Consider the following 12225-nt stretch of genomic DNA (forward strand, 5'->3'; position numbering starts at 1 on the left):
TTCATTATAAAATTTTTATATTTACACTGCTTTATTTAAAAAATTGATTTTTTTCATAGCCACAATAATTTCAGATCAGAATTTCATTTAACCCGAAGATGTAGGAAAAACAGAGCGGATGAATTGATGCGCTTTGCTGTAGTATTTATTATTTTAGCACCTTGGCCACCGCAACGAATCGAAGTTTTCTTATTTTGTTCGAAACATGTCTCGGCTGGAGTCCACCTAACAACATGCAGACCCACGGGTTGTCCAGCAATCTAAACTTCGCAACCTTTGCCTAGATTGATTCAATAAAGCGAAAAGACTACTGTCAGCGAATTTTTCGGAGTTCCGTTTAGCAAACACCTTTTAAGTTGGTAATTAGCTCAAAGCTGCAAATCATTTAATTCAGTTAGTAAGGTTACAAATTATTTCATCGATTAACTTACATATTTAGTCTCCTATTTTGCTAATTCGTGACAGATCTGATTTTTATTGATATAGGAATCGTAGCTATAAGTTTTATAAATGTTAATGCAAATACAATATATATAAATTTTAATATTTTATACCTTTAATCGAAATGTGGTTTTAGTATGATAACGATTCAGCTACAAGTGACGTGTAATGTATAAAAAATAAGGGAATAAGATCTGAGTTAATCTAACTATAAGCTGTCATCTCTGGACTCTACTGCTCTCTGCTGAATCTCTCGCTGCATCAGGTCTCACATCGGGTGCACCGGGCAAAAACGCACGCAACATCCTCCCCCTCATGTCACCGTAACATTTTATTCGGTGTCATGCACACCTACATCCAAAAGTGCTAGTTTAGTGAACGGTCTTGTAAGTATTCCATTTTTTGTCTGGAGATCAGCTAGCCGAGCGACACCATCTTTCCCCGGGAATATCTTCAATATTCTACCTCTTGTCCACTTATTTCTGACACCCTCATTTACAACTACAACCAATTCACCTTCCTTAATGGGTCGCACGTCTTCAAACCATTTGGTTCTCCTTGTTATGGTTGGCAAATACTCGTTTATCCAGCGGCGCCAGAATGTTTGGAGCACTTGCTGTATCAGGTCCCAACTCCCCCTAATAGCAGCGCCTTTTGGGATACACTGTTTGACTCCCTGGTTAGTTCCTTTTGAATTGAGAAGCAAGAAGTGATTTGGAGTTAATGATTCATCGTTCTCTGTTCTCAACGGGATGAAAGTTAACGGTCTCGAGTTCACCATGTGTTCAGCTTCAGCTAATACAGTTAGTAGTGATTCGTCGTCCAGCTTTCTCATAGTTGGGATCGACCCCAGCGCCGTTTTAATTGACCTCACCATCCTCTCCCAACAGCCTCCCATGTGTGGAGCAGCGGGTGGGATAAAATACCACTGTGTGAGAGTGTCAGTAAAGGTGCTGCACATTTCTTCGTTAATGTTCTCTAACTCTGCTTTTAGCTCACGGCTAACACCGATAAAGTTTGTTCCATGATCGGTGTATATTTCTTCTGGAGCTCCCCTGCGAGCTATAAATCGACGTATGGCCTTCTTGCACGAATCGCTAGTCAATGAAGATGCTACCTCTAAATGCACCGCACGTACGGTAAGACAGGTGAAGAGTACTACCCATCGTTTCTCAGCTGATCTTTTAACTTTAACCAAGTACGGTCCAAAGTAATCAATCCCTGTGTAAGTAAAAGGACGCACGTAGGGAGTAATTCGAACTTTCGGGAGGGGGCCCATTTTAGGAGCAGCAGGAATGGACTTGTAAACCCGACACCACATACAATTCTTGATTGCCAGTTGCACTTGAATCCTCAGTCTGGGTATCTGAAATTTCTGTCGCACCTCGTTGACAACAGTTTCATGGTTGGCATGTTGATGTCGACGATGATACCAATCCAACAGCAGCATAGTTATTCTGTGATTCTTCGGTAATATTATTGGAAACTTTGAATCGTAAGACAGCCAATCTGCAGCTTCTGTTCTACCGTTGATACGAAGAACTCCTGCTGTATCTAAAAACGCATCATATCTGGCGAGCTGACTTGATGTTGGAAGCTTTCGTTTGTTACCTTCGGTTGCATTTTGGTTATGGATCAACACGGCTACTTCATCAGAGAATTCAGCTTGCGCGATTTTCCACAAAGTTGTTTCGGCGTTCCTGAGGTTTTCACTTGTAATAATTTTTTGTGCGAGTGGTCTTGGGCCGATGAACAGAAAAACGTATGCCATGGTACGTAACAAACGCTCCCACTTCGAAAAGCGGGTGGCGTCTATCTCTGGTTCATTCAAGATGTGCGTGTTGATCCAGGTCGGTTTAATTTCTTCGTTGGTTTCGGGTATCGAACAATCTTTGGGCCATTCCTCTTCTTCGTCATACAGGAACTCGGGAGCGTTGTACCACCGATTTCGTGAATCAAATGCGGGACCCTTTCCCCATTTTGTAGCATCGTCAGCAACGTTGAGACGTGTAGGGACCCATCTCCATTCTTCGACGTTTGATGAATCTAAAATTTCACTTATTCGATGACCCACATAAGGACGGTAGCGGCGCAGATCCGACCTAATCCAGGAAAGAACTGTCGTTGAATCACTCCAAAAATATGTTTTATTTATTTTCAGTGACATGCCTGCTTCGATCGTCTTTCTAAGACGCACTCCGATGACTGCTGCTAGCAACTCCAGCCGCGGTATTGAAAGTAGTTGTAACGGCGCGACCTTCGTTTTAGATGAGACCAGGGCACAACGAACGTAAGAATAATCCACGATCCGGAAATAAGCAACAGCGGCATATGCTTCCTCACTCGCATCGACGAAGATATGAAGTTGTAAACTTTGATAGCTGTCTACCTGGTAGCCGGGAAAGTAGCATCTATGTACTCGAACTTTTTCTATATCTTTTAGTGAAGTTGCCCAAAGCTTGAATCTTGAATATACCTTCGGGGGAATTTCTTCATCCCATCCGGTTTTAACTCGCCATAAATCCTGAATGATGATTTTCCCATGAATAATAAAGTTCGAGACTATTCCTAACGGATCAAAAATACTCATAACTAATCTCAGAAGCTGACGTTTTGTAGGAATAATATTTCCGTTGATGATCTCTGCTATATCTTTCTGAAAGGTAAGTGTAAATTTGAACACATCTTCATCTGGATGCCAGGTCATTCCCAAAAGACGTTCATCTGCATTCGTTCCCGTTTCAGTATTGAACCGTAAAGTTTTAATGGTCGATGGATCAGTCTCACCTAATTTGTTCAAAACCGTTTTCGAGCTAGACATCCAATTGACGATTTTAAAGCCACCATTTGCGTGTATTTCGGAAACTTGCTGAGCAAGTTCAATTGCCTGTTCATCGGTATCAACGCTTTTAAGACAATCGTCAACATAATGGGAATTAATGACGACATCAGCAGCTTCGGGATAATGTTTAGCATATTTAGCCGCGTTAAGATTCTTAACATACTGAGAGTGCGCAGGTGAACATGTGGCCCCGAATATTGCTACGTCGGAAACCATTGTTTGAATTTCTTGATCCGGCGAATTTCGCCAAAGGAATAGCTGCGCACATCGGTCTTCTTCTCGAACTGACATTTGGTGAAACATTTCGCGTATGTCACCTGAAATGGCTACTTGTCTCTCGCGATAGCGTAATAATATTGATAATAAAGAACTCAACAAATCTGGACCCTTCATTAGCATGCTATTCAGTGAAACTCCGTCCACTTTTGCAGCCGCGTCCCAAATTAAGCGAATTTTGTCAGGTTTTTTCGGGTTTATTACTACACCCAGTGGAAGATACCACGTTCGTCTAATATCAAAGTTGCCAATTTCGTCAGGAGTGGCTCTATGCACGTAGCCCTTTTGCTGGTATGCTGCTATTTGTTGTCGAACATTGTCGTACAAATCGGGTTCTTTTCCAAGACGTTTTTCCAAGCATCGCAGTCGTTTTTCCGCCATCGGTCTGCTGTCAGGAAACTCAATGTAGTCATACCTCCACAATAGTCCGACCTCGAAATGTCCATCAGCCTTCTGTTTCGTTGTTGCTTCTAGGATCTGTTGAGCTCGCAGATCCTCGGATGGTGTGATCTCTGGAGCCACTGCTACACCCAAACTTTCCAGCCTGAAAAATTGTTGCACATAATCGTGTAAATTATCATCTTTATTGGTACATATATGCATTTGTCGATGGGGTATTGATTGTGCTCCCTTTGGTAGACAACCATAAACCGACCAACCTATTCGAGATTTTGCTGCAACAGGCTCTCCTGTACGACCTTCCCTAGTTTTGAGTGCTGTTAATAAACGTACGTTACTGAGTCCAATAAGTAGCCCGGGTGTTGCTGACTTGAAACTAGAAATCGGGAGCCCTGCGAGGTGATTATAGGTTCGGCTCATTTCTTCGTAGTTAAGGCTTTGCGCAGGAAGGTCGAGACTATCTACCGTATAAACCTCTGATAGTGAATGTCGAATTTTACTTCCTGCCGCAGATATTTCTAAGCTCACCTTCTTGGTGCCGGAAATGGTTTTGTTTACGCCGCCAGTCCATTGCATACATAGGGAGGTTATCGGGCCTTCCGCCCCCAGCTCGTTGGCAATCGCGTTTTCCAAGAGTGTGACCGAAGATCCATCATCCAAAAAGGCGAATGTTTCCACCTGACCGCTCGGCCCGTACAAAGTTACGGGTAACATTCGATAGAGAACCGACGTACTTGAAAGTTGATGAATACTCACTGTAGCTTTAACTGTTTGTTCTTGTGAATCGGGTTGAAAATGCAACATCCGGTGGTGTCGTTTCTTACAGTTGTTTAAGCCGCAGGCTTCCTTTCTGCAAGGCCAACGTCGATGAAAGGTAAGGCAATTACGGCACAATTTGTTCTGTTTGACGAATGACCAGCGGTCGTCCACCGACAGGTTAAGAAAGCTGGAACAATTTTCTAACGTTCGGCAATCACCTTTGCAGTTCACACACATCTTCGAAGTTGCATGAGATCCTACGAATCTTTCCTCTGGTTCGTCACCTTCTGATTCTTCCACTGCAGCATGTGTATTCACGAAAGCTCTGTTTGTCTTAGGCCGCTCCTCACGATTGGTTTTGCCGGAAGGCCCACTAGACAGTGTCACCTGGCTCGTAGCTGTCGTAATTATTTCCATGTATTTTCCAAAAATATGCAGATCAACGGAAGGGAATTGCTGTTGATATAGAGCCCAATTCAACTTGACGTGGAATGGCAATTTGCCCACCAACTCTTGCAGAAGTTCTGGATTCCCGAAATGCATCTCCATACCAGTAGCTTTCAGATGACCGCACAGGTTTTGAACCGCTAGACCGAAGGTAATCAAGGTGTCCTCACGATCCGCTTTCGGGGTAGGAAGACTGCGAATCTTATTGATCATATTATGAATGATTTGCTCTGGCCGTCCATAAAGAGTAGTCAGAGTAGAGATTACATTTGAAACCGTAGAAGGATGTAGGAGAAAACTGTTGACTGCTTCCTTAGCGCTCCCTTTGAGACTCCGTTGTAGACGCAATAGGTTTTCGGAGTCGGAAAACCCGCAAACAGCCGTGGAATGTTGATAACTGCATATGAAGAGTGGCCAATGAAGTGGATCTCCGTCGAACACCGGGAGATCTTTCGATACGTTTCGAGCTGCTAATTGCGCGGGGGAGGGATTAATTAGCTGAATGACGTTGCTACTGGCACTGTTTTGGAATTCAGGTTGACGCGATTGAGTACATGGAGGTTGTAGTTGTGGGGAGATATTTGTAAATACATATGGAGGTATTGGGGGTGTCTGATCGACGTTTTCATTTAGGGAACGGGCCCCAACCGGGGTGCTCAAAGCTTCGAAATAACCGTTGTTCATGTTATCAGGTTTTATATAAGTTACATGAGGGTACATGTTTGGCGTACTTACCGGTGACATGGCGGAAGGAGGAGGAGGGATGTTACCTGTTACTGGACTTATCCCTATGACACTTTCAGTTGCGTTCGTGGATCCTTGAATAGCCGCTTGAAGTTGCATCCTCAGGAGTTTCTCAGCTTGCCTCAGATAAGTCAACTCATCATCACGTTCTTGCAGTTCAGCTCGTTGCTGTTTAGATGCCACCTCGTATTGCTCCCGAAATTCTCGCACCTGTTGTCGCAAGTCAGCTTCAATTTTCCGCATCTTTTCAGCATCCGCCAATCTTTGTTGATCCAAGTTTTTTAGTTTTTCCGCCAACTCCATTTCCCTTTTTCGCCGAATATCGTTCTCCTTCTCATGGTCGTTTTGTAGTTCTCGGATTTTTCGTAAACCAGCAGTTTCACGGTGCCATTGGTCGAACGAAGGTTTCACAGACTTTGGGATTGTTCCCGTGTACTTCGTCAAACTGGGAGGTTCCTTGAGCATATCCACAAGTGGTTGAATATTAACTCTTGGAAAAGGATTACCAGAAATTTCGGTTGAAATTTCAGAAACACCATCAGGCAAGTTGCCGATGGAACAACTATCGACGGTCTTAGCGGTCGAAGGCTTTACAAAACAGTCACTCGGTGCCTCTCTTGAAACTCCCCCTATCTCAGCTAGTGTGGTGAGAGGAGTGGAAGTCATGTGTTTATCGAGCCTCGTCAACCTTTTGTCGGACTGCGTTTGGTTCGGTACATTTGTAAAAGATGTTTGTCGGACAATCGCTGGACCGGTACTGACTGTTGCCACAGCTTGGGCTTTAATCCAATCGGCTGTCCTAGAGTTAGAACGATCACTGCGGTGACTGCAGATACTCTTTTGTTCTTCGTCGTCATCATGTTGCAAAAGTAGTTCATATTTTTTATCCAAATATATCTGGTCCCGTTCGAGTTTATCCTTCGCTGCATCTTCCTGTAGCTTCTTTTCTTCCTCAAGGCGCTCTAAGTCCCTTTTCAGGCGTGCTCTTCGGGCACTGCTAGTGGTAGATTGCGCGGTCACAGAACTTGGTGGCTGTGTGGGAATCCGAGGAGCACACATGACGCACCGATAAACTATAAGTTTAACCGAAGATGTAGTAACTCCTGCACAGGAAAAATGATCCCATCGTTTGCAGTCTACGCACTGGACCATATACGCTTCGGCCCCATTAGGGCGATCACATAGTTTACAGTCGTGATCATTAGCTTTTTCTACGTCGACAAAACTAGGTTCAAAAGATCCTTCTTCTGGGAGATCTGGATTAGCTTCTACGTTTTGTAGGTTAGATTCTTCCCGCGCCGTCGAAGTTCTTGTCTGAGACCGGGTTTGTGGTCGATTCATAATGATTTCCTAGATATCGTAAATATCTTTGAGATTCTGTCAGCGAATTTTTCGGAGTTCCGTTTAGCAAACACCTTTTAAGTTGGTAATTAGCTCAAAGCTGCAAATCATTTAATTCAGTTAGTAAGGTTACAAATTATTTCATCGATTAACTTACATATTTAGTCTCCTATTTTGCTAATTCGTGACAGATCTGATTTTTATTGATATAGGAATCGTAGCTATAAGTTTTATAAATGTTAATGCAAATACAATATATATAAATTTTAATATTTTATACCTTTAATCGAAATGTGGTTTTAGTATGATAACGATTCAGCTACAAGTGACGTGTAATGTATAAAAAATAAGGGAATAAGATCTGAGTTAATCTAACTATAAGCTGTCATCTCTGGACTCTACTGCTCTCTGCTGAATCTCTCGCTGCATCAGGTCTCACATCGGGTGCACCGGGCAAAAACGCACGCAACAACTACGGTTCCGCAAACCATCAGAGAGCAATTAAAGAAATGCTTACCAGAGAAACAAATTTCAATTTCAATTTGCTACTAGAGAATGTGTTGAATAGTCTGTTTGTTTTATTTACTATAGTAAACTCCAGCCGGGCAAGAAGAAAATAATGTTTTCTGGGTCTAGAATTCGTATCCCATTAATTTGAAGTTCTGCATTTTGTTGGTCAACTTAATAAAATGTTTTTGGGCGAAGACATAAGATTCGGTCATATGATTCGTTATGATTCGGCTGAAATAGTTGGGGCAGTGGTTTATTTTGGGAATTGTGTTTGGTGATGTTGTGGGAAAGTAAATTTGTCGGAAAGTTAACTGTAAGTTCAAAGCACATTTGTATTTTTTTACAATGATTTTTATCTGTTTTGGATGAGCTTTCAGCTTTGCAAATTATCTGCAGAAGAAAAGAAGCACTGAAATCCCGAAATTGCCAAATTTTCCGGTTTTCGGGGTTTGTTCTAGAAAAACTGGTAGCATGGACACACGCTTAATAAGGTTCTCATTATGAACTTTTCACAAAACACTTGGTTGCTGAACCTGCTCACACGCACACAAATTTCGATTCGAGTTGATATAAAATTTGAATAAAGCCTATGGTGTTCAAACATTTGCCCAGAGCAAAGACAGAACGCGGACCCGCGCGCGACTCGAGACTAAGTATGCGAAACTACAACACGTGTTGTTAAAAAAACTTGAAGGCCACAGAACTTGAAAAAGTTTTTGCTTGGCAAAATTTTCAAAAATTGCTAAAAGTGAAAAAATTCTACCACTTTTTCCAAATACCTGTGAACTTGCTCTCAGGAATATATTTACTAGTATCAAGTTTAATAATAAAGTATACCTCTTTCCCCAGAAAATGGGATGAACAAAAAAGTGCACTTTCATGTACACCAATGGCATGGATAACGGTTTGGCTTGGGTAACCGAAACTAGGATTTCCTGGTTCAAATGAATGCATTTGTAAAATTTATTTTGGAGCAATTATTTTTTTAACTCCCGGATCTCTTATAGAACCTTAACGAACGATTTATTTACTTTTAATAAGCTTATTTTTGCTTTGTTTTGAGATTATTGACATCTTCGATTTATGTTCTGTTTCCTTTCTGAACGATTGAAAGAAAATTACGAATATTGACGCTCTCTGGAACGCCACGAATATAAATGAATCAGCTTATATGCCAACTTCTTCAGAGATTGCTTAACGCATCCAGTGGTTGATTACGAGACCGGATGAAAAAACGTAACTATTCCTGAAAGCTTCAATTACTCTCTAGAGCCACGATTTTCGCGCTTCATCATTTTCACCACAGGGCTTATGCGTTGAAAGTTGGTTATTGAAAATGACTCTCACTACCTACCTAACCTAAGGGTCCGGCGCCGATTGACCGACGCAAAGGGCTGAGATAAAAGATCTCCACTGCTGGCGATCCGGAGCCAGCGTCTTCACTTGCTGCCAGCCGAGGTTCTCGTCAATTGTGCGGATTTCAGCGGCTAGTCGGCTAGACTTCGCCGCCACGAGCTTTTGGGCCTGCCTCTTCTTCGATGCCCATCTGGATTCCAGTCAAGCGCCTCTCTGCAAATCTCGTTTTCATCTTTTCGCAGCGTGTGTCCAATCCATCTCCACTTACGTTCCCGAATCTCGATTTCTAGCGCCTTTTGATGACACCGGCGATGAAGTTCAACGTTTGAGATCCAGTTGCCAGGCCACCAAGCGTGGATGATGTTCCGCAGGCAGCGATTCACAAAAACTTACAGTTTTCGCGTCGTTTCACACCCGTACTGCAATACGGATTTGACGTTTGAGTTGAAGATTCGGATCTTAGTTCGTAGAGAGATCTGGCGTGACCGCCAGATGTTTCGGAGACTCGCAAACGCAAATCGGGCTTTTCTGATCCGGGTTTCGATGTCCTTCTTGGTACAACCATCAGGCGTAATCTGGCTACCAAGATACTGGAAGCACTCTACTGTCTCAACCTGTTGTCCAGCTACCACGAAATTGGAACGATTTTCTGTGTTGATTTCCATCGACTTGGTCTTTCCGACATTGCTTTTGCGATCTGCTGCCTTGGAGCTTTCGGTGAGGTCGTCGAGTTTGCTCTGCATGTCTTGTTGTGTTTGGGCGAGCAAAACAATATCGTCTGCCAGGTCAAGGTCGTTCAGTTGCTCAATTGCTGAAGGATTCCACGGCAATTCTCGGTTTGGTCTACAGTCAATCGATCCAGTCAAGATCTCATTCATTACGATGAGAAAAAGCAGCGGTGACAAAATACATCCCTGCCTCACTCCAGCAGTTACCGCGATTGGTTCGGACAAGACACCATCGTGCAAGACCTTGCACGAAAATGTCTCGTACTGTGCTTCGATGAGATGGACTAGTTTCTCTGGGTTCCCTCGTCGTCTAAGAGCAGCCCAGATGTTGATTTGTTCCAGTATGATTCGTAGCGTTGTGATGTGGTCCGCACATGATCGTCCGGATCGGAATCCAGCTTGTTGCCGTCGGAGTGTAGCGTCGATTTTCTCCTGGATCCTGTTCAGGATCACTTTGCAGAGTACTTTGAGGGTTGTACAGATCAAAGTTATGCCACGCCAGTTACCGCAGTCTGTCAGGTCTCCTTTCTTCGGGACCTTTACGAGGATACCCTGCATCCAGTCGGCCGGGAATGTTGCAGTATCCCAAATGTCAGCGAAAAGACGGCGCATCATTTGTGCTGACAAGGCAGGGTCGGCTTTGAGCATTTCAGCAGGAATGCAATCGATTCCAGGCGCTTTGTTGGATTTCATGTCCTTGATTCCCGCTTCTATTTCAGCCAGCGAGGGCGCTTCCGAGTTTACGTCATTAATGCGACTTACTGTGGGCGCCTCGAGCTGCGGGTTCTGTTGGCCATTGCTATTTGTAACTCGGAAGAGTTGTTCAAAATGATCAGTCCAACGCTTGAGCTGATCTGTTCGATCTGTCAGCAGCTGACCTGCTCGGTCTTTCAGTGGCATTCTTGCACCACTAAGGCGGCGAGAAATATCATATAATAATCGGATATCTCCAATTTCGGCTAGGGAGTTTGTCCAGGCTCTCTTGTCTCGTCTACAAGCTCGTTTAACTGCCTTTTCCAGCTCCGCATATCGTAAGCGGGCGGCTGCGTTGGCTGACCCGGTACATGCCTGCTCAATTCCGACTTTCTCCTTTCTCCGATCATCGATCATCCTCCAGGTTTCATCCGACATCCATTCACTTCTTCTTCCACAAACTTTACCGAGAGTACCATGGCTCGTCGTGATAAAGGCATTCTTGATTCCACACCACTGTTCTTCGACTGTTCCGTCTGTCGGCAGCTCCGAGGCTCGGGATTCTAGCTGTTTAACGTATGCCCTTTTCACCTCTGGATTCTCCAACCGGCGGGCATCGTATCGACACCCGACTTTCTCCTCACGCCGTTGGACACGCGCAGCTCTCAGTCGTATCTCGCCAAAGACGAGGTGATGGTCAGATGCAATGTCTACGCTTCGTTTGTTGCGGACATCAAGAAGGCTCGTTCTCCATTTTCGACTGATGCAGATGTGGTCAATTTGATTTTCTGTTCGGCCATCTCGGGATACCCAAGTGACCTTATGTGCTGGTCGATGGGGGAAGAGCGATCCACCGATCACCATGTTATTGTTGCCACAAAATTCTACAAACAGCTCTCCGTTTTCGCTCATCTGTCCTAGACCATGGCACCCCATGATGCGCTCAAAGTCCTGATTATCGGAGCCAATCTTTGCGTTGAAGTCGCCCAAATGGATTTGAATGTCACCCTTCGGGATTCTCTCAACCACGCTGTTCAATTGACTGTTAAACTGCTCTTTCTCCTGCAAATCGGCAACGTCAGTTGGCGCATAACACTGGACCATTGTAAGGTTTCTAACCCGTGTTCTGAATCTGGCTACGATTATTCTTTCGTTTATCGGTTCCCATCTTATGAGGGCCGCATGGGCCTGCGGGCTTAATAGGAAACCAACTCCTCGTTCCCGAGTAGCATGTTCTCCTCGTATGCCAGAGTAAAGCAGTACTTGCCCAGACTGTGTCTTGTGTTCTCCAGTGTTAGGCCAACGGACTTCGCTCAGTCCCAATATCTCTAGCTTGAGGCGGCTAGCTTCTCTAGCAAGTTGAGCCAGCTTTCCTGGCTGGGCAAGGGTCAAAACATTCCAAGTTCCAATTCTAGTCCGTGTTTTCATGGGTTGTACTCCATTTACCCGAAAACCATTGCCCAGAATGAAAAATCCCCAGAATTCCAATCGCCAGAAAGAACCATTCCCCAGATTTTTTTCCCCAGACGTACCATTCCCCAGAAAAATTGTCGCCAGAATGTACCATTTCCCAGAAATTTTTTCACCAGAATGAACCATGTACCAGAAATTTTTTCGCCAGAAGAACCATTTCCCAGAAAATTGAAAACGTTTATCCTTACTAGAAATTATTAAAAAAAAAAGAATTGT

The 12225-nt window shown here is 43.8% G+C and overlaps 1 protein-coding gene across 1 annotated transcript; it reads right to left on the minus strand.

The window, feature by feature from the left end:
- Positions 1 to 772: 772 nt before the first annotated feature.
- Positions 773 to 7249, minus strand: LOC129760233 (uncharacterized). Its single transcript, XM_055757839.1, has one exon. The coding sequence runs from the start codon at positions 7247 to 7249 to the stop codon at positions 773 to 775; it is 6477 nt and encodes a 2158-aa protein (XP_055613814.1).
- Positions 7250 to 12225: the final 4976 nt, after the last annotated feature.

This window comes from Uranotaenia lowii, unplaced genomic scaffold (genome assembly GCF_029784155.1).
Source record: "Uranotaenia lowii strain MFRU-FL unplaced genomic scaffold, ASM2978415v1 HiC_scaffold_520, whole genome shotgun sequence".
NCBI lineage: Eukaryota > Metazoa > Arthropoda > Insecta > Diptera > Culicidae > Uranotaenia > Uranotaenia lowii.